General features: G+C 43.4%; 1 protein-coding gene across 18 annotated transcripts in view; it reads right to left on the reverse strand.

The window, feature by feature from the left end:
* Window positions 1–23,930, reverse strand: part of celf5a (cugbp, Elav-like family member 5a) — a 317,079-nt gene that overhangs the window by 124,723 nt on the left and 168,426 nt on the right. For 9 of the 18 annotated variants that reach the window (XM_054730129.2, XM_054730120.2, XM_054730134.2 and 6 more), the window contains exon 3: window positions 5,429–5,477. In XM_054730129.2, the coding sequence (XP_054586104.1) occupies window positions 5,429–5,477 (49 nt within the window). Of the gene's footprint in view, window positions 1–5,425; window positions 5,478–23,930 lie in introns of all 18 variants that reach the window. The other 9 variants (XM_054730126.2, XM_054730125.2, XM_054730123.2 and 6 more) reach the window with 1 other exon arrangement.

Genomic DNA, 23,930 nt, shown 5'->3' on the forward strand with positions numbered 1-23,930 from the left:
TGTGTGTGTCAGAGCCAAATGTACTGTACGTGTTTGTCTGTTTGTCCTCTCCGTGTGGGTGTGTGCGTGGGCCACAGGCCTGCCTCGAAAATGCCAGAGCCTGTTTCTAATCCAGGCCTTCTCAGTGGGTTGCAGCTCTAGCTGTGCCAGGCAGGCCTGCTGCAACACCAACAGAGCCCCAGCTGACAGCTAGTCTGCTCCTGTTTCTGCTTTCTGAACAATCTCGCAGCTAAAAAAAAACCTTAACGACAGGTTAAGCTGGTAAATGAGCAGAGCCAAACAACATGCAGCAGTTGCACCAAACAGTAGATGATAAAAATGAAATATTATAGGAAATGACAGCTTCTAAAGAAGGAAAACAATGGGTGGGGGAGCAGGTAGTAATGGCGGAGAGCTAAAGAGATGGATATTTTCGGTAGCAGGTTGAGGAGAAAATCAGTGTTAAATCTGATTCATCCACTTCAGACGCCAAGCTCTTAGGATGCACTGAGCAGCCCTTCAAAAGTGAAATATCAGCAGCTGTCAGTGCCAGTCATCGGTGCCATGTGTGATGGAAAATCAGTCTATATCATATCAGACACCTGTGACGAGAAAACGAGGAAGACGGGTGCCTGCCTCCTCCTTGCTGTGTTGCTTTAAAAATGGCTCCCACAACAGAAACATCCCTGGATGGTCTGCGTCATCGGTGACGGGGACGTTCGCCTTGCTGGTGGTTCAAAGTGTAGCGGTGGCTGTTCTGCTAGATTAGGTAGGTGATTGGCCATTAATATTCATTTCACAGTGTGTCTTTGTTAGACTACAGCGAGGGTTGACAGAGAGTTTAGATAGATTTAGTCTGCTGTGTGTTTCCCTTTAATTCCTACAGGAAGGATTAGTTTCCTACTGGATTCGACCATATTTGATACGGACTGTTCTCCGGATATTTGGTTGTTTTGCAAAGACTGCTACACTTTGGTTTAAAGACTTTGTTCACGTGTTCACATTTGCAGTGGTCTCTTGTAAGAATGGATGCCTTGTGAGTTGATCTTTGTGGAAAACAAAGCTCTGGCACTCCGGCGTTCCCAGACCAGATTGGAGATGTAACCTCTCTAACGTGTCCTGGGCCGACCCGGGGGCCTTCTGCCAGCAGGACATGCCCGAAACACCTTCCCAGGGAGGCGTCCAGGAGGCATCCTGACCATACCATACCATACCCACTTTATTTATAAAGCACATTTCAAAACGGCATGGCAGCCGACCAAAGTGCTGTACAGAATAAAAAGTAAAAACACAATATTAAACAATACACGGTCAACAATAAAATGCACAACAAGGCAGATAATCACGGTCAACAAAAAGACACAGTAAAATAATAAAAGTCAGGGATTTAAAAATGCCTGGTCGTAAAAGTGAGCCTTAAGCAGCGACTTGAACCGGAGGAGGGATGGTGCCGGCCTCACTGAAAGAGGAAGAGCATTCCAGAGTGTCGGAGCAGCATAGACAAAAGCACGCTGCCCCCGCGTTTTGTATTTCCTTGTTGGAACGTGAAGCAACAGGCAATAAGCAGATCTCGACACCCGGTTTGGCACATAACGAGTCACAAGATCTGACAGGTAATCCGGAGCCAGACCGTTCAGGGCCTTAAAAACAAAAGTCAGGATTTTAAACTTGACTCTGAAGTTTACGGGTAGCCAGTGGAGCCACGCCAGTACAGGTGTGATATGGTCTCTTCTAGGGGTGTTTGTTAAAAACCTGGCTGCCGCGTTTTCTACGACCTGAAGCCTGAGCGGAGGCAGGTAAACCAATTAAAATGGAATTTGCGTAATCCAGTCGGGAGGTGATAAAAGCATGAATTACAGATTCCAGGTGTGCTCGTTTCAGGATCAGTTTTACCAGATGTCCAAACCACTTCAACTGACTCCTTTCGACCCGGAGGAGCAGTGGTTCTACTCCGAGTCCCTCCCGAATGTCCGAGCTCCTCACCCTATCTCTAAGGCTGAGCTCGGCCACCCTGCGGAGGAAACTCATTTTGGCCGCTTGTATCCGCAATCTTGTTCTTTCGGTCATTACCCAAAGCTCATGACCATAGGTGAGGATTGGGACGTAGATCGACCGGTAAATTGAGAGCCTGGCTTTCTGGCTCAGCTCCCTCTTCACCACGACAGATCGTCTCAGCGTCTGCATCACTGCAGATGCTGCACCAATCCGCCTGTGGATCTCCCGATCCCTCCTACCCTCACTCGTGAACAAGACCCCGGGATACTTAAACTCCTCCACTTGAGGTAGGACCTCTTTCCCGACCCAAAGTTGGCAAGCTACCCTATTCCGGTTGAGAACCATGGTCTCAGATTTGAAGGTGCTGATCCTCATCCCAGCCGCTTCACACTCGGCCGCGAACCTACCCAGCAAGAGCTGAAGGTCAGAGCTGGATGAAGCTAGGAGGACCACATCATCCGCAAAAAGCAGAGACGAGATTCTCCTGCCACCAAACTCGACACACTCCACACTACGGCTGCGCCTAAAAATTCTGTCCATAAAGGTAATGAACAGAACCGGTGACAAAGGGCAGCCCTGGTGGAGTCCAACCCTCACCGGGAACAGGTCCGACTTACTACCGGCTATGCGGACCAAACTCGCGCTCCTCTGGTAAAGGGACTGAATGGCCCTTAACAGAAAGCCACCCACCCCATACTCCTGGAGCGTCCCCCACAGGGTGTTCCTGGGGACACGGTCATAAGCCTTCTCCAAATCTACAAAACACATGTGGATTGGTTGGGCAAACTCCCATGTCCCCTCCATCACCCTTGCAAGGGTATAGAGCTGGTCCACAGTTCCTCGACCAGGACGAAAACCACAATGTGTTTAGCTTTCACTGTTGCTAATTCTACTCTTGTATTGCACTCCCGTCACTAGTTGTTTGCGTCACTCCCTGGGTGTATTTTCATTGGTCGATTGCAGACAGGAGTGATAGGTTTTCCAGCAGTGTTTGAAGACCACTGAAGGCTGACTTTAGCCCTCAATACTCTGTCACAGCTGGTCACAGTGGATGACCACAGACATTAAATCACTCTCATGTTGACCGTTTTTGTTGTGATTCTGTTCACAATGAGAGATTTGTCTAGGATGGCCCAAAAAATGCAGTGTCTGATTGGCAAACAGCAACGTGGCTCTACCACCGACTCTGTTTGCTTAGCAGTGCTGTTTTATCTCCACAAATAACACAAATGGTAAATGGCCTGTATTTGATATAGCACCTTCTAGAGTCCTGGGACCCCCCAAGGCACTTTACAACAAGGAATGATTCAGGTTTTTGCTGTAACACTGGACAGTGATACACTGATCTCATCAGGTCCTGTGAGGTCTTAATAACAGCAGACAGCTCCTCCAGGAGAAGAAGAGATCTAGCAGACATAAAACCTCAGTAACAGGTCTTTTCCTAATGGACAGCAGCCTGGAACAGGTGATCTAAACTGTCTTCACCATGATGAGATTAAGGGACTAATTAGTCTGACTGTGTGTTGAGGTGTGACTGAGTTCATGCAGGAATATGTGCCTCCCTATCGGACTAGCGTGGCCCCTGAGAGACTGAGTGCATCGTCTCCTACCATCCGCTGCATCCAGAGGCTAATTAATTCACTCTTCCAGCTTCCATGCACTTTGCTGAATTTTCAGTCTTACAGGCAAGTATCAGAAAAACAAAAATTTAATCTAAGCTGTTTTGACAGTTCATTATCACACAATAATTACTGAACGAGGAGGAATTACAGCAAATAAGCATCTAAGGCTCGCAAAAGTAGGGCACGCAGGAACATCAGCATCACTGTCTATCTGCCAAATACAGATCCAGATATGTAAAGCTAAATTATCTTTGTCAGTGATAATTAAAGGAGGAATCTATGCTGTTTGATTAGAAGCTATATGAGAAGATGGAAATCACATCTGTCTCTTTTAGCTCACTGCTCCTTTTCCCCCTCTGTCTCCTAACCTGTTAAAGTCATGTTTGATCACACCTTAGCAGTGCTCTGACCTGTTCATTTAGGATGATGCGCAACTTCCAGGTCTGTTCTAACACTCCTTTGTTCCTGAGCGAGGTCTCAGCCGCCAGCTGGTGAGAGGACCCCACACTGACCGCCGCGCCCTGGGAGCTTTGAAACCGACCACTCACAACCAAGTAAAGAGACAGCTGAGTGTCGTTGTTAATGTGGACACACTGCACCACAATGGCAAAATCAATGGACCTATAGGGGGCATCAATCTTGACAACACAAGACCCCTTTTGCTTGTCTCAACACTCCTCTAAAGCTCCAAATGAATGGCTACAAGATCAGAGATGGACGAACGAGTACCAAAAGGAGGAGTAGGGGAAAAGGAAAGGCCGTAAAAGATAGAAAGACAAACGTATGGCATTGACAGTGATCTTTTATCGGCCTTTCCTGCCTTCATCCCAGGTGGTTATGCTATCATTTGAAGATTGTGCATCTGACTGATGGCCAAGTGGCCAGCCATCCTAATTCACCCCAAAAATAAATAATTAAACGGGCAGAGGTTTTTAGGTAAAGCCTCTGAAGTGCCGCGCGTCAGCTGCACACAGTTGGCATTGGCTTTGCATTTCTCCGCCTCCTGTTTTTCACTTCCAAATTTCTAATTTGCACTGGAATGAGAAACAGTAGAGCCTCCTTTAAATAACAAAAGAGCCACTCGCTTTGTTACCGAGTGACACGTGAGATGCACACACACACACAAAAAAAAAATAACAGTGAAGTTCATTGTCTCTGCCACCGACTTGAAGGATGCCTTCTCAGTACATTAACATATATGCAGATAGGCAGCAAGCAAATGAAAGCCTCCAAAAGCAGAAGAGATCAAAGACGACAGAATTGAGGCCAAGTAATGAGGATCTTGGCAAAAGCTCTGCAAATTTATTGATTGTTTGGCAAGCTTTACGTGCTCCTGCTCCATTTTCTCTGTGTCTATACAGTTTACTACGGCTCAAGCGGTGTGGGCTTTAACAAGGCTGCAGTGTGGAAAGGATTCTAGGAAAAAAGCCTAATCACCATCTAATTCACAATGAAATAATAATGTAGCTGGAAGAGGAAACAAGAGGAGAGAGATGGGCAGTTGAAAAGCCAATCAGAGCCCTAGATCCCCTCAATAGTTCTTCTTTAATCAATTACGAGCTTACAAGCACGGGCAGAATGAGACTACAGGGGATTAATCCACAAACCGAGACAATTTCAGCCACTGACAAATGAAAATGATAAAGTGAGATTACATTTGAATCAAGATGCCGTCAAATCTGCTTACGTTAGCCGTCATGCAATGTATTTAATACATAGTCAGAAAATAAAAGGTTTCATTTAAAGCTGAGGAACAGATGAGCTCAGAAGAAATGACTCAGCCAGTATGGAGAGCAAGAAGATGAAAATGATGAAGAAAAGAAGACAACTACCTCCACGGCTCTCGCTGTCGGCCGGTTTCACCTGGATGGGGCGCGTCATCTGGAGGCAACAAAAAAGAACAGAACGTCAGACAGGTTAGTGCAGACGATTCAGGCCGTTGTTGCTGCACAAACAAGCCACAAAGCGACAGTGCCAAGGCCGTCTCAAGCATATAATAGCGGCTCTGCAGTGCTGATCAAAGAAAGAAGAGGAAACCAACTGTCACACAGAGATACTGATTTGATGCTGTAAGGATTTTCCTCCTGCATTTTACATCACATAGAGCATCTATGCATTTGTGGCCTGTTCACATCTATTTTGGGATTCTTCTCGTCAGCTGGAGGAGAGTTTGCAGGGATACATATGTGTGTCTAAATGAAAGAGGCCAAGAAAGTCCTAATAAAAGTGAATCCAGCCACAGGAGGAGAGGGATCAATATGGGCCTATTGATCCAGGCCCTTGGGCTGAGGAGAGTGTCTAGCTGGGAAGAAATCTCTGGTTAGGGGGCTCAGTCTAATCCACTGGACCCTGATAAGAATGGCATTGCCTGGATTAGATGCCTCTGTCATCACTGCCTTTGTGTCATGCTCTCCTCCTTCCCTCTTTCTTTTTTCATTATTGTTGTTCAAGCTGAGTAGTTTCACCACACTCAGGTCCACTTCATTTTGGGGAAATAAAGCAGTTTTTGACAATTTGTTGTTGCTGTATGTTTTTTTTTTAAATTTCACCCACTGAAACATGAAGATTGCAACCTAATCTGAAGTATGAGCACTCATCTGTGACCAGCACCATAAATGCATAAAACTAAACCCAAACTGGAATGATCAACATGGGCAGCTGATCAAAGTTCAATAAATGTGTGGCTTAAATCTTCCCGTAACACAAGACAAACCTTTCCCCACACTCATCCTTTCCAGTAAACCATTTGGTAGTCACAATTAAAGCATCTTTATGGCTTGAAACCATCTGCTTCCCAGTCAAACCACTGCTGATGGCATTTTTTTAACCACATATGTACAGTTTGACCCCCTTTTTCCTATCTTTCATCTTTTTCTCCAGTTCAATTCCACACCAGGATTGAAAAGGTCAGATTTAAAGAGAAGGCAATCCAATAAAACCATGGCATGTTCAAGGAGAAACACTGTAATGGGATTTTAAAATGTCTTAATAACATGGTGATGTATGGGGTAGAGGTTCGGGCCCAATTCATTAAGTGCTAAATGTATCAGTTTTCACCTTGAGGAACTGAGTAACCTTTATTCCATAAATGTTCCCACTGTAAATAATAAGCAGCAGTCTTAGTGAGAAAACGAGGACGACGCTCGGCTTTGTGAAGGTTTCAGCTTTCCAAAGCGGCCCCGTTTGCAACGGCTCTCTTTTACTTCAACAGCACAAGCTTGGTAATTTTACAGCATGGCATTGCCAAGCCACGGGGTGCACAGCTCCACAGCGATATGGTGTGATTACACAATCAACTGCAGTCTGACTGAAGCCTGCAAGAAGATTGAAACATCTCCAAACAGGCGGACAAAATGCATCTGTGTGACACATTCTCGTATAAGTTTACGACCTTCTGTTCACTCAAAGAAAGTCTCTGAATTAGGCCTCAAACAGACAAAAGAAGCTTCAGTCCTGCAAACTGATTTGCGCTTTGATGCATGATGGAGGAGTCTGAATCCACGACTGTGGCTTCACCACCATCTCATTCGTCTCCGCAGGGAGCCTGTGTGTGGGAGGAAACTCTCTCCAAAGCTAGTTACTGTTCAGCCTCCAACATGCCAGCTTAATGGTCTATTTATTTGCCCGACAGCAATGCATTATGGTCCCGAACAGTTACAGCTGATGGCTCTCAGTTTGCTAAATTTCCCTTGAACACAGAACAAAACAATGAGTAATTCCAAAAGAGAAACTAAATGCACCTTGTCCACTTTTAGATGCACCCTCATGTGTGCACAAAAATCATGATTATAAGTTAAATGTTTGAAGTACTGTTTATTTTTAACTATATATTTTCCAGGGTAGACCTTTTTGAGACACTAACAACACAAGAAAGCATGATTAGAAGATTGTGACATTAAGTTTGGAAAGAGGCTTTTCTGAGGAGGCGGAATCAAAGGGTAGAACAAGAAGAAACAAAAGAAGAGAAAATCCTGACAGAAAAGACGGTACTCGTCATCCTTAAAAGTATTTTGTTCAGAGTGGTGCTTCCATACCAGAGCTCCACCTCCCTGCGTTTCGCTTTCAAGCCCAAATGGAATGAAGTGCAACACCTGCTCTCTACAAACACTGTATATTTACAGGACAAATGAACCACCTGCCTCTCAGTTGCACATTCAGCTAAAATGTACTGTTTGCATTCTGTGAAACATCAATTAAAATTGGCCAAATGATGAAATTGTGCTCAGAACAAATAATGCCAAAATGATTATTCATTCCCCCTAATATTCTGTTGCCATCTCCTGGAGCATGCCTCAATTTTAATTTTAACTTTTGACTTTTATTTACAGTTTTATATCTTTTAAATTTATATATACATATATGTATATATATATATATATATATATATATATATATATATATATATATATATATATATATTAGGGTCAGGACTGTAACGTGTTAATTATGATTAATTAATTAGAAAAAAATGATGGGTTAAAAAAAATTCACGCATTTAATCGCAGCTTGCATTTCGAGCAAGGCGGAACCTTTGTCATTGCACGGCTTCCTCATAGACCGAATATCACTGACGCACACAACAATGCACAGTGCTAATGGCTACTAAAACGGAATAAAAACAGAAAGAAGTTGCCTTGCTTGGACTGATGCAGGATTTAGGAAACCGCCTCTTTTCTTAACTTGGGGAAAAAAAACCTTCCAGACAACAACGGAGTCCGTGTTGCGGAAATTTTTCAGAGATCGTCTCTGCTGCAGCTGCCCGGTGGCACCGGAAACTTTACAAAAGTTGCGGTAAGCTACATTTTTTAACATTTACTTAACATCTGTGCAGTGCTGAAAGCACCAGACAGAATAATTCTGTGCCCTAACAGTAGTTTATGAAAGTAAGACAAACGAGAGGCACCTGGCTGCCGCTGGGAGAATGCTCCGTGTTCTCACTACTCTAAACAATCGCAAACAACGTGTCGTACAGTTGAAAACAGAAGTTTAAGTTAAAACAGAAACACTCTAAAACTTTTCTGATGATTTTCTAAACAATTCTGCTGAGGAATTATGTTTCTGAGACGAGTCACTGTCTAAACATCACATGCATTACTATCATTAAGCAGCGAGGTGTGTTGAAGCTGTCATCAGCTAAGGGGCGGATGCTCAAGTGCATCAGGGGCAGCGAGGAATGAGGAAGTTGTGATCAGGCTGGAGATCACACCAGATTCACTGCTGCAGGTGTGAATCTGCGGGTCTGCAGCACCCCCTTCTTAGCCTGACAGCAGGACTTCCCATGTACGGAAGGTCCGCTCACCTGTTCGTCAGATCATTATTTCCTCGCCATGATCTTTTATCTTCCCATCGTCCTCCAGTCATCCAACTGGAACCAGTTAGTGTTCCTGATCATTCTCACTCTGGTGTTAAAAGTTAGTACATTTAAGTCCTCGATATTTGTGCCTGTTCTACGGTCATTTTGAGGGATTATTATTTATATGTGTGTTTTTATTACATTATGAGTAGAAATGCTAATAAAAACTCCCATTTATACAAACAAGTGAAACTGGAAAAATTAGAATCTGGTGCAAAGTCAAATTTATTTCAGTAATTCAACTAGACAAGAGACTATTTAAAGGCTCAGGAACCCTTTGCGGGTATTTTCAATTTGTAATTATAAATTTTAGTTGATTTGGGTCTTGTTTCAAATCACACAGTGACATTTGAATAATTAAAATGCATTTTTTTATTAAAAGCTTTAGTTTACAGTAATAACCATGTCTAATGTTTGATTCTCTGTCTCATGATTTTAATTAAAAGTTTTGCTTTGAGAGCACATTTTCGTGAACGATGAAAATGTGATTAATTTAGATTAATTAATTACAAAGCCTCTAATTAATTAGATTAAAATTTTAATCAAGTCCCAGCCCCCAGATTCCTATCTCTCCCTCCACGGGTGGTTCAAGGTTGTCTTTATTAATCCCCAAGGGGAAAGTTGAATTACCTTGGACAAGTAAAAAACAACAACAACATGCACGTGCAAGCAAAAAATAAATAAATAAAATAAAATAAAAACCTTCACTGGACACTGCTATAAGCCACAACCATGATAGAACTATCAAATATACAATCATACAAAATGCTCGTTGTAACAACGCACTGCAGCAGGTATTTAAAAGCACTAGAAAAGTCAAAGAACATAAGTCGCACTGAACTGCTGGCTTTTTCAAGGTGTTTGTAAATAATGTCCAGCAGATACAGAAGGGCATCATCCACACTCACACCCTTCCTATATGCACACTGAAGGGGGTCTTGGAAGGAAACAACCTGTTCTCTTAGGCATTTAAGGACAACTCTCTCAAAACATTCCATTATGTGTGATGTCAGCGCAATAGGCCTAAGGTTGGACAACGTACAGCTGACACCTGTTTTCTTAGCGATCGGCACAAGACAAGAAGTTTTCCGCATTACAGGTATTTTAGCAGCAGACAAGGACAACATGAAAATGTAGTGAAAGACAGCTGCAAGCTGCTCTGCACAAACTTTAAGGGTGTGTGGATGGACACCATCAGGACCTGCTGCCTTGTTGGGCTTTAGCTGACTAAACTGCTGCTGGACGTCTTCAACACTAAAGCTAATCTCTGGGCATGCATTCTCAACCTGATCTGAGGCAAGTGCCGATTGAAGTTTGTTGTGTTCATGTGTAAAATCACGCACATCAAATCTGGCAAAAAACTGGTTCATCTCATTCACATCCATCCAGGTGCTGTATAAACCTGTCTTACCCCCATAACCAGTCATGGTTTTCATCCTGTCCCAAAGACACTTAGAATTAGAACCATCAATAGAGGTTTCAATCTTATCTTTATATTGTTTAATTCATCGGATCAGAGTTTTAAGCTCCCTTTGTGCCACCTTAATTTGCATTGGGTCCCCACTATAAAAAACAAGCTTTTTCCTGTTAATTGCTGCCTTAACCTCTTTGGTCACCCATGGTTTATTATTAGCAAAAACATTAACTTGTTTACAAGGCAGCGGGTGGTCTCATCCTTCCAAGCTTAGGTCCTCTACCAGAGGCCTGGGAGCTTGAGGGTTCTGCAGTACCTTAGCTGGTCCTAGAACTGCACTTTTCTGGACTGAGATGTCTGATGGTTTTCATGGGATCTGCTTTAGCCACTCCTCCAGTTTGGGGGGTTACTACCCCGAGTGCCCCGATGTCTTCACTCTCCAGGCTTCCACAAGTTCTTCGTTGAGGCCCGGTGTTTCTCTGGCTTCTTGTGTTCCTTTTTCCTGATGTTGCATCACTTGGTATTGCCACATCAAACACAACAGCTGTCCTCTGTTGTTTGTCCACCACCACAACAATGTCTGGTTGGTTCACCATCACCATTTTGCCAGTCTGGCTCTGGAAGTCCCACAGGAGCTTGGCTCTCGTATTCTCTACCACCTTAGGGGGTGTTACCCACTTTGACCTTGGTGCTTCCAGTACATACTCACACAGATGTTTCTATACAAGATGCCAGCCACTTGGTTGTGGCGTGCTATGTGTGCTTTCCCTGCCAGCATCTTAAGCCTGATTTATGCTTCTCTGTCTGCGTCAGTGCGGAGACACGCAACGCCATTATCCGTCCTTGCGTAGGGCTCCGACAGGCACGCAAGTACGTACGGAGTCGAGCCCACTTTTTTAAACATCCGTCGAACGAGACGGATTACGCAAGCTTGTGATTGGTCAGGACGCCGCTGTTGTTTACAGTGCCGCCATTGCAAAGAGAGCCGAGGATAACTAGCGGCAGACACGGAGGAGCTTGAAGAATACCTTGTGAAAAAACTCTAAAAATATGAACGTTTTATCCTCCCGTGACTGGAGGAGTGAAAAGATGCGCAGCAAGCGTTTGATCTGTGGATGGAAATGACAGGAAACGTGGGTTTAGAGGTGGGGAGCGCATGAAGCGGTGGGAGAATGAGAGACAAATATGTCCGTGTTAAAAGTCTCTTATATACACAAAAACACAATATAAACACACGATCTTGGACCGATACATGACAGGATACCACAGAACAGCGCTACGCCCTCTGTTGTCCTGCCGGGCAATTGCTTTGCAACACTCTCCAGGAGACGGAGAAGTATGAGAGCAAAACGCTTCCGTCAATCCGTGCGTGTCTGTCCCTTGCGGAGCTGACGGAGAAGCATGAACCAGGCTTTACACCCTGCAGTTATGTGGTAGATTGTTTCAGGGGCCAATTTGCACAGCCTACACCTTGGGTCTTGTCTGGTGTGGTAGACCTTGGCCTCTGTTGCTCTGGTGTTTTGGACCTGTTCCTGTGCAGCCATGATGAGTGCCTCTGTGCTGACCTTCAGACCAGCTCTTAGCCATCGGTAGGATTTCTTGATATCCGCTACTTCAGTTATCTGTCTGTGGTACATTCCATGTTGGGATTTGTTCTCTCACAATGGCATTTCCAGCATCTCCTCCTCTGTTCACCGTTGTCTGAGACCTTCACTGAGCACGTCATCTGTTGGGGCCTTGTCATGGATGTACTAATGGATCTAGGAGGTTTCATCCTGGACAGGGGCTCTCACACTCACACTCACTAGTCCTTGTCCTCGTTTCTTATGGCTAGTGTACAGTCTCCGGACGCTGGATTTGGGGTTAGGTCATGCATGGTTAGGTGCTTCCATGTCTTAACATCTGTGGTCTGTATTCCCTCCTTCAAGCTTGTGTTGATTGTGAAAATAAAACATCTGTTGCAATGCAAACAGAGTCAGTGGTAGAGTTGCTCACACGTTTTCTGTCTCTTGCCTTTCGGCAGCCAGTGATATTTTCCTAAAAAGGACAGTTTTTAATTTGAAGATGTGGAACTGTTAGAATGAGCTGAACCAAGAAGTTCCCCTGATCACTCGGGATTTATAACTTTCAAACTGGTCTATCATCCTCCTTTCTTTTTGTTTTCTTTTGTTTGGCCTCTCGTCCTTCTCTGTTTCCCCTCCACAAGCTGCACTGCTTCAAGGGCTTTGACAAACCAAGAGTTCCATATGCTTTTATTGAGCTGCCTCATTTGCCCATTTAAGCCCGCAGTCCGTTGAATGAAAGCTCTTAGCACCAGCATGCTGGTTTTTCATATGGAGGGTCAGCTAGAAACCCCGAGGCCTACAGTACATAATGTAGTGTGCAATATGCCTGGAATATCCAGCTGCTTTGTCTCTGTTCATTAATCTTTAAGACTGAAGGTTGGCCATTCTGTTACTTGAGCCAGCAACGGTTGATTTGATCCACCTAAATTGGATCAGTGTTTGACTAACACAGGAACATTAAACACAACTAGGTTTTTTTAGGGATTTAATTATATGTCAGTATTCTGGTAAGGTTTGACCTAGATGTTCAGAGTGAATGTCACAGTTTAGCAGGATTAAGCAAAGCACCTGAATCCAAAAGAAGCTTGTGTCGAGGCAGCAATGGTGCTTTAAGTCCAAGTGTTTTATCATTACAAGTGAACATTTCTCTTTTAAAATATCTAAATAGGACACTCTTTACTGCAGGAAAATGTGGTAAACAGATAAAAATGTTGTAAATCTTGCTCTGTTTTTGTAAAAGGATCATTACTCAGAAAAGGAAGTCCTTTAAAAACTGTTATGCAACAGCACTTACCTACAGCGCTGCAATAAAACACCTCTAATAGCCATACAATATGCGTGATGTCTTCTGACTTTCATTCAGGTTTAATATGGAGTAATGTTTGTCCTGGGATCATTAATACGTATTAGTTGGCCATCAAAGCTCATGTTGCTCCATGGCTCAGTAACGGGAGCGTCCCCCCCACCCCCACCCCCCCACCCCCCATCTGACTGGGCCGTTTCAGCTGATATAATTAATATTTCCAATTATTGATCTGAGGGAGTGCTGAGTGGTGACTGCCCAGGGGCCCCAGCTCCATCTAATAAATCTGCACTGTATACACAGAGCCGAAATGACAGAGCGAATAGGGGAAGAGACACAGCGAGAGAGGGAGGGAAGAGCCTTTAATGGTTTGCAATTATGAGGAGCTTTGTTGAAATCACAATAAAATTACAAATGAAGATTGCGTTTACCAGACTTATAAAACATTGGTTATTGAGCATGTCCAAATGCTCTGAATCATCTCCCTCACCACTTTCACCTAGTTTACAGTGAAATGCAGCTTTTATTTTAAAGGTGCAATGCGTAAGAATGATAAACAAAACATAATAAATGACTCACACAGAAGGGCTTTACTTTCCAGTGTAACATTCATCCATTCACACACTGGTGGCTGCTCTGAGGCGCACTGACAGAGGCGAAGCTGTGAGCACAGGCGCCACCGGTCCCTCCGACCACCACCAGCAGGCAAGGTGGGTTAAGTGTCTTGCCCAAAGACACAACAGCAGCTTTCTCTGTCAGGATCGATCATACAACCCTCCAATTGTTGGACAACCCGCTCTACCTTCTCACTATCATTCTGTGAGTTTCGTAGCTGTTGCCAGTTATAGATCAGCACCAGAAAATTGTAGATGACAGGCAAATACGAGTCATACACAGTAACTCATATGATGTCATATCTGGTGTTAGCACTCTTGGGTTTTTTACGATGTGGTTGTTTGTAGTCTTGCTGTTTTTGCTCTGAATTACTCGTCACAGGAAGTAAAACGCCACGTTTGACTCATTATTCACTTCACACGTACATTTACAGTGATAATTTCACTGTCCAATTCTTACATATTAACTTTAACTTTGCAACATACAGCTGCAATCCATAGTCAATGTCATGTGACTCACTCAAGTGCAACCATTGTTCCAACACTTCAGTTTTGCTCTGTCCGAGAGAAAAAAATGGAGACTCTTTGGGCACACATGTTCCTCTGTGAGCTCACATTGGCAAATTCATAATTTACCCATATGTGGAAATGCGCTGGCGGCAGCAGTGTGGTGGTTCTGATAAGAATCATCAGTCAGTGCTCGGGAGATGGCAGCCACTATAAGCTTTGGGATTCCTATCAGAACCAACAGGATTTAGAGCTCGAGGCACCGACATGGACTCAAAGACACCTGCAGACCTCAGCTAGTCACTATCACATAGGAGAATGCAAAAAAAAGTTCTTCATAAAATATTCCCAGAACTTTTTGTTCTGATATTCCAACGCAGAGTATGAAATGTGTAAAAGATGCACTCTGTGAGGTTATTTTATTTATTTCTCAGTCAAAGCACATGTTCGCCCTTTAAAAGTGCCATTTTAGCGTCTGTGTTTATTCGTTTTGGATCAATGTTGCTTTTTGAAATGCTGAATAGGTCTTTTTTGGAATAGAAGTGTTGATTTCCATCTGTTACACTAAATGTTTCTTGTAATACACCAATTAGCCACAGTGCCACAGCTAGCTCACAAACATGTGCGCTGTGTAGCACCGCTGCAACATCTCTGATTAAGACCATTAGACCTTCTGTTGTCTGGTGCCATCCAAATTCCTGTTTATCTCTTCCCCCAAAAGCACAAACTGCCTCCCAGAAACAGCCTGAAGTCCATCTACCAAATGGTTTCTAAAAGACTTTCCAACCCTCTCTGTTGTTATAGTTTTCCTCGCTGAAGTGGTCGGCCAGCTGTCGGACTGCCACGGTCCTCGTTACACAGGCAGAACTCCGCTCACGTCAAGCTCTCTTGAAGGTGAATGTCACACATCAAAACTACCTCATTTGTGGTGCACTGTGACTCAGCAGACCACTTTAAGTGGCACAGTTCTCGGCTAACTCTTTATTACTTATTTATGGGGCTTGATTAAAAGAGAATACGGTTTTTAAACCATTCCAGTCTACCTGGGAGTTTCTCACCACTACCCAAACCTATCACAGGTGGAATGTCATCAGCCTGGTTGATTATGTCTTGCAGTTTTGTTGAATGTTAAGTCTCAAGTTTTTGAATAAAAATCCCTGCAAGACTTGTGCAGTGGAGGAGTGGGCGATATAAACAGTGTGCAATCACGACGAGGGAGCAGATAGGGGGATTGAGCTAAATCCTGTCCTACTGAACTTGTAGCAGAGTGTCACAGAGATAAAGAGAAACATAAGTGAGGGAAGTTAGAGCGATGAAGAGAAACTAAAAGGATGTTAGAAGAGTGACAGAAAGGGGGAAAGTTAGAATAGGATGTGGAGATCATTGAAGAAACAAAGGAGGAAAAGTTTTACCGTCTCCGACCCCTCCCCCGCCTACACGTTTTCACTCACGAGCCACACTTGGGCTATCAGTAGATGGGCATCACTCCCAGACATCTTTGGCATTGCTGCTTGTCAAGCCCAGAGAGCTGTTGACATGGCGTGTTACTGTAATGCGTGAAGCAGTGGGAGACTCATTGTAAATTTGTGTCAACGAATGCTGGAGCAGCAGCAAGCTCAACCTCACTCCCCCTCCCAGCGCGCCTCTCTCTTGCATTTACCGACCTATCTAATGAATATTATCTGCACAGCACACTGGAAGCTTAAGCTTTTGGTAACCCCCCCCCCCACACACACACACGTGCTTGCGTGTACACACACACACGCACGCACACACACACTGTGCCTTCCTTATTTTGCTTGCTGTTTCATGTGGTCTATGCTCTGCAGTTCGTTTTGAGGAACTGTCCTCAGAAAAATAAGATTGTGACACAACCCAGTGGCTTCAGAAGGGCAACATCAAGCTACTTCCCCAGCAACCACAACCTGCAGGGTTCGGATGGAGCAGGAAGTAATGAAATGGCAGAGGACATGCTCCATAACAGAATAGCAGATCCAGATTTGTGTTGGGCTTTAACCCTCTGGAGGCAGGCGTTGCAGATTTGCAATGTTAAAACCTACCTACCTGGTTACTCCACATTTGTATTTCATGAGCATTTTTGAACTCAGAAGTACCCCTGAAGGACTTAGTTGTTCGTCCTTTTATCAAAACTTATTTAGAGCCTGAGAGGGCTAATGCCTAAAGGTGAATTCATGCACCCATGCCTCAGTTCCTTTCTGACTTTATTTGCTTTGAAGATTATGTCCTATCTGACCATCACTGAGTTACATCCACAGGGTTATGTCCACCATCACACACTTGTGCCACAGGCTAGGAGAAAGGGCTCTACACATAACACAGTTCTTAGTAATTAATATTATTTGTAATGACCAGCTTTTGATTTAGTAAAATCCAACATCAAAGCAGAACACATCAGCAACTAAACATTTGGGATAGATCAAGCAAAGTGCAGAACATGAGTAAAATCTTTAATTCCCACAATGCACTGGAGGAATAAAAAGTCGTGTCTCAAACCTTTCAGGAGCCTCGTATCGAACCTGAAACCTCGGGCATCACAGTGAGTACATGTGGCACTACTGTTGTGCATTTTGTATAAAATCAGAACAGAGGAGAGTTCACATGAAAATGTACTTAGTTTGACAAGAAGAAAATTATAGTTTAACTTTTAAAATTGACAAAAGTGTTGTTGTTTTGATGACAAATATGTTTATTATTATAAATGAAAAACTGCTGACAGTAAGGACGACAAATTTAATGTTACTATGTTTTAATTTAAAAAAAGGTGTGGTTCACAGAAAAAAAAACATTTCTGATTTCTGACTATAATCAATCACTCTGAGTTTTTCATGCAGGCTGAACATGAAAACTATCTCCTACACGTATCTCCTGCATTAGCTTCTAATAGAAAACATAGACAGTGAAACTCTAGGATTTGAAAATCTCAACAGATCTACGTGACACTGTCACTTAACACTCATGGAATCACGCATCTTGACTCGTGACGGGTTAGGATGTTTTTTTCAGCATTAAGGAAACAGCAGGTAACATTTTGGCTAGTAGAAGCTAATCATTAGCATTAGCAACACCAAAACACAGAAAAACTAATCCAGACCTGTGTTATTTTTGGAGATAAAGCATCAGGGTTGCAAAGCAAACTGAGTCAGTGGGAGAATGCTGTTATCCAATCAGAGGCGAGATGTCCAAATATCAGGACATAAGACTTCAAAACCTGCTGCCACTTTCGGCTGCAGACTTGTCCGTGACAATTCAAACCATTCTGTGCTTTTTTTGCACCGAGGACAACTTGCAAGGCAATCATTTCTACCAGAGACCACTGCAAATGTATGGATTACATGGGTTTGCCACCTGCAACGATTTTGTATGAAAACTGTCAGAAATTGTGATATTCTGTAGAAATATATTGACACAGGGCTTTAGAAAAACGGGCAAAATCAATGTTTTTTTTGTTCAAGTACAATGTCTCTAATCTAGTAGAATGGACACTGACCAGATAAGTAAAAACTTAGCTTTAATAAATAAATTAAAAAACATATTTTCTCTAAAATGAAACAATAAAAAATTTGTATTGTAGCGACCTTGCAGTAAGGCTCTTGTTAAGGAGAAGGTGTTGTGTTTGTTTTCCTCTGTTCCTTGTATTAGCTGACTGTGAGGGTGCATTGTGTGTGTGTGTGTGTGTGTGTGTGTGTGTGTGTGTGTGTGTGTGTGTGTGTGTGTGTGTGTGTGTGTGTGTGTGTGTGTGTGTGTGTGTGTGTGTGTGTGTGTGTGTGTGTGTGTGTGTGTGTGTTTGATTGGAGGTTGAGAGATAGATGTGGGACGGGAGAGACTGTGTGTTGGTTCGGAAGGAGTGAGAGAGTCACTTGGCCCGATGCAGCTTGTTCGTTTTTTCTTGTTCTTCTTTTGTGCGATGTGGTTACAGCCGATAGTAACCGGTTTAGTTTTTCAATAAAGTGACTGCTGTTAACAAACCTCTCGTCTATCCTTTCAAAGGCCAGCTGGACGCTTTATTATTAAAAAAGAAAAACGTGTTTAAATGCAAATAGGAACCAATGCAGTGTAAAAATAATAACTGTGTTGTGTTTCACGTTCAGGTAATGAGATAAACTGCTAATTTATCTTATGTTCTGACAGCATTTTTCCTGTCATGAATCACGTTTCCTCAAGCCAAGTTGTTCCCACACAACAGTTTTTTTTTGTGCATGCTGCTCACCAACTCCAGCATTTTCTCCAACATGCGAGCTGCTTTCTGTAACCACGTTAAGCTGCGCACCAGTGATTAATAAAAACAGCTTAAAACTCCGGGGTTGTACACAGACTTTGTTTCCACACTTCTGATTACACCCACACAAATGATACGCGCAAAGTGATTAGCTGTTTGCATTCAGGATTAACGTGATTCATCGTTGTACTTTCAGGCACATTAAAGCGATTCGCTGCCTTCAACAACTTGCTTGATAGAATCAGTTTATTGAACACACACATAATTAGAATTAAGCGATCAAAGTCAGACAGTGATGATAATTTAAGTAAACTTTCTCATTTAATGTGCAGCTCTGATTGCAGTCGGCCAAAAACATGAAAACTTTAACAATACATGGACACACACACACACACACACACACACACACACACACACACACACCTGGCTGCATGTTTTACCCTCTGTGTTGAGCCCAGAATTCTACCGCTGCTGTCACAGCAAGTCCAGGATTGTGACAGATTACGGCCCGCTGCACTGACCAATGAGAGCCAAGAAGAGTTTCCTGCCCACTGACTCATAATTCTTGGCATACCTATGCCGAGTTGACGTATCTTTAATAGTCCCTGGACCTCCAGAAGGAATCCTTGTCCTGTGCACTATGATTGCCTATTAGAATTTCACCAGCACTTGCAGTTTTCCCTCCACTTTCTGTGCCACCCTCCATGGGAGAAAGAAAGACCCGAGGAGGCTAGAGAGAGAGATGCAACGGAAGAGCACAGCCAAGCATGTTGGCTCTGGTTTAAAGAAAGATTTGTTGTCACAAAATAGAGAAAAACACTAAAGAAAGAACTAAAATCAATGACGTTACAAAACTAAACCTTCTATTCTCACATTTGACTCTTTCAAATATTCTTTAACTGCCCAGATCCTAATACTTATCCTGGTCTCGATAGTTGAACAAAACTGCATTAGACATAAATTAAATAAAGTCATCATGATCTTATAGAAATACCTTCCTGACAAGCATGTATGTTTGCATGTGTCCATCAAAGAGGTGGATTGTCAGCCACAACTAACTTTATGGCTAACTTTAAACAGCTGCATGGTGGAGCAGTGGTTAGCACTGTTGCCTCGCAGTACGAAGGTCACAGGTTCGAAACTCGGCTGCGGCCTTTCTGCGTGGAGTTGTGTGTTCTCCCCATGCATGCGTGGGTTTCCTCCGGGTACTCTGGTTTCCCCCACAGATCACAACATGCCCTATAGGTTATTAATTGTAAGTCGCTTTGGATAAAGCGTCTGCTAAATAAGTAAACATAAACATAACTCACAGGCTTGCTCTGGCCCATCTGCTCTGAGCTCCATTCCCAGTATATCAATACCACATCTCTCACAGACAGCACACTTACATTCTGTCAACTGCAACTATCCCTGGTTTCACCTCTGCAGCCCTCAGCTATAAAGCATGTTTCTCTTTCATGCTGACATTCAGGCCTGTCTATAAACACACTGAGATCCATAAAAAGGTTTTTTTAGCTTCTCTTGTAAACACAAAACCCTTACTGTGTCTGGTTCAACCTTGAACTGCACAGAACCTGAGGGCCAGACAAGCAGCACATGGCCATGACCTCTTGCCATTTCTCCAAATCTGCAGCAAACACACTCTGACGAAGTGAGAACAAGAAGCACTGGAGCAGAAAGCCCATTGGAAGTGTCTTCGCTAACTCCCACTCCTCACTACATCCTCGGGCCTTGTGTGGCTTATTCCATTGGTAAAGTTTAGAGAGGGTGAGTGAATGTGGTTCGGGGCAGTGTGTTTGTGTCTGAAACTGGTCAACGTTTTGAGTGCAGAGGGAGTAACATCAATGTTGTCATGTACACAGCTTTTTTATTTTTATTTTTTTGGGGGAAAAAAATTAACAGTTCGAAAACAAAGAGTCACTGCAGGGGGCACTTACTCTGCAGTGAGCTATTGTTTAGGACACAAGAAGAGCGAAATAGTGATTTATACTGCAGGACAAACTCAATATATTCTACGGTATAGGTAAGCATGACACCAGCTACAGTTACAATTAAATAAAATTGCTGGGAAATTCCTACAGCAGATGGTAATCTTCATTTTTAGAACGTCAGCTTACTTTGGGCCTGAAATCCAATAGCAAAGTCCATAATGTGTTTTACTCCAAACAGAACCATAACCTACTAAATGATCATTTTATACTAATAAAAGTGTGGAACACTTATTTAATTAATTAAGTGAAACTTGGGTAAAAAAATGAACTGGTGTGCCATTTCCAGGATCTAGAAGTGAGCCACATCACAGCTGAGCTGACGGCAGGTTTTGGAGTCTTATTTCCTGATATTTGAACATCTCAGCTCAGACTGGATAACAGCAGCACAACTCTACCACTGGACTTGCAACGTTGATGTTTTATCGCCACAAATACCACAAGCCTCGAGCAAGGGCGTCAGTTTGTTTTCAGAATTGCTGGGGACAATAACCATACACTTGAGTGGGGTTTAAAAATTGCTGGGGACAATAAAGTAGGCTAGCACAGGGGTCGGCGGCTCTGGAGCCTCATGCGGCTCTTCCATCCATCTGATGCGGCTCTCTGTGCTTGTAAAATAATGAATGAATATTTAAATAAAATGCTTTATATTTTACTGCATTAATTTTACATCTGTAAGCTAATTTTAAATGTAAAGATTGTCTGCGTAACCCTGAACAGGTCCAACCCGGTCTTATTGTGAGACTGGGTTGACGCGTCACGCTTGTGCGTAATCATATGCGCTTCATGAGCTGAAGAGGATGTCAGATTCTGGGCTTCTCCTCAGACGGCTCCTGGATGCGTCGCCACATTGGAGACAGGAACAAGCGCTATTCAGCCAAAGTTTCATAATCAGGGAACATTTCTAAGTGACAAGTCTCTGAGAGACAGGGTTTGGAAAACACTCGCTTCAGTGGGAGGAACCTTCCCGCATGCGCTCTGGTTCTGAGAGCCTGGATTTGTATTCTGAACAGTCGAAACATGTTTTTAAAAGAAACGTATGACAAAAGTGGCACCTGCTCAGTAAAACCACCAACAGGGTGAAAAATACCAAAAATGTTGTAGGCAGAGACGGGCTACAACTTCTGGATCCATGTTATACAAATCGTTTTATTGATTATCGTCTTATGAAAGATAACTTTGACGTACACGAGCGACCAGGCGCGTTGCAAGATTTTCAAAAGTGTGGGAGATGTTGTCTGTGCCTAAAATAATTTGATGTTATTCACCTTGTTAGTTTAATTTCCATAATAGCGGAGCAGGTGCGAATTTTAGATGCGTCACACATGTCTCCGTTTTAAACATGTTTAAACTGTTCAGAATACAAATCCAGGCTCTGTCTCGTTAGATTGGTATAACTAAAGTTTGTACTGAATGAAACTTTACATTAAACCATGTTGAAGAGAAAAGGATCCGATTAAATCGTTTCCTCCTCATTTAGAGTCACGACGTACAGTGCAGTGCGCGTGGCTCTGGGGTTAATCAGATTTAGTTGTTTCTCTTTGCAACAATCTTCACAAGAAGGTAAAACAGTTAAATGGCAGGTTACAGATATTTCCATTTGACTGTTTATTTTGACGGATAAACTCAAGGATGTTGGTTGTTTTGAAAGAATTACCCCAACGCACACTGATGCGCATGGATGAGCTGACATTTTAATACGCACATCGCAGAGGTAACTTGATTCCCATCAGAACATTAAAGCTTTATACTGGACACTGTGTTCAGCGTGGCTTGGAGCGCCCACGGTGGACAGTGAGCTGAAGATCTGAGGGGTTTGCAGCGCAGCGCAGAACCACGGTGCATGCGATAAGATTTCCTCCCACTGAAGCGGTCTGGAAAGCCGGTCTCTCTGAGGGATGTTTCACTTGGAAAAATGTTCTTTTTATGAAATTATGAAACTTTGGCTGAACAGCGCTTGTTTCCGTCTCTAATATGGACACGCATGACGCGTAGAGACATTTGATCACGCACAAAGTTTATGTGGAGCAGAAGCGGTCGGGCCACGGCAGGTGAAATGTTCCTAGCCTACATGAAGTGAGACTGTTTAATTGTAACATTAATGTGTTACTGGACATGCTGGTCTGGTTGGTTAGACCAGTGTTTGAAGTGGAAAACACACACACACACACACACACACACACACACACACACACACACACACACACCAATTAAAATAATGCTGATAGCATGGACTAGAAGACAGGTGATGGTTTACGTATTTAAATGATGATCAGGCTGCTGTAAAATGTAATCTCCATCCACATCCAGACACAATTATCCTCTATTCTTTCTCTAGTTGCTCTGCTCTTGTCTGCGCTGACGTAGCTGATGGTGCGCACGGCGCGCCTAACGGCTGTGGTGCACATTTTACGCATTTGGAGAGGTGGGCTGGATGCTTTGCGTTTACTGGAAGATGGTTAACGCACGGGTATAGACTACATATTAATGACAAATGAATGAAAATTAAATTGGGAGTTTTTACTTCATATTTTAGAAATAAAAATGACGGGGAACACATTTATGACGTCTTTTTAAACGAAATTTTCTAGCGCGACCTGCCTGCTTCACTAAGTCACTGCTTATTAAGGTCCGTCCAAAATCACCGTGGCCCACCCAAAAATGAAAACCTGGCGCTGCGCCTGTTATAAACCTCTGCAAATTGCTGTTCTTCACTTTATCAAACTCAGACTTTGTACAGCTAATGTCAAGATGTAAAATTATGAATTCAGTCGAGCTCTTCCGTCCCTCCCTCTCCTGCTCTCCTGGAAACCCAACATCGGCTGTCTGAAGCGGGAGGTGAAGAAGGAGATGAGGCAAACAGAGTGAGTGCGACATAAAGAAACCAGACTGGTGTGGAGGTGAGCAAAACAGCTGGAAAAGTGTGGGTGTTGAATCCCCCACGGTGCGACGCCCATGCGGGCGACCGGTACTGGCTGCTGTCACCTGGTTGTGAGCAGCTCTCTGCTGTCTGAGGCTAGGCCCCGCCCACAACGCTGCGACTGCTGCGGTGTTTTCTTTACTGTGGGAAACGGGTAATAATGGCTCTTTGATGGGAACAGGTTGCCGACCCCTGGTATAAGATCTGAGCTGGTAAAACAAAAATCCTCATCAACAGGCTTTTTTGAAAGTGGGGGGACACAGCTGCCAATCACAAATTTTGCCGGGGACATGTCCCCGGCGTCCCCGGTTAAAATGACGCCTATGGTCTCGAGGAGTTCTGCTCGAGGCTTGTGGAGTTGCTAATGCTAACGGTTAGTTTCTACTAGCCGAGATGTTCCCTCCTGTTTCCCAGATGCTAAACCAACAACAGC

This window comes from Nothobranchius furzeri, chromosome 8 (assembly GCF_043380555.1).
Source record: "Nothobranchius furzeri strain GRZ-AD chromosome 8, NfurGRZ-RIMD1, whole genome shotgun sequence".
Taxonomy (NCBI): domain Eukaryota; kingdom Metazoa; phylum Chordata; class Actinopteri; order Cyprinodontiformes; family Nothobranchiidae; genus Nothobranchius; species Nothobranchius furzeri.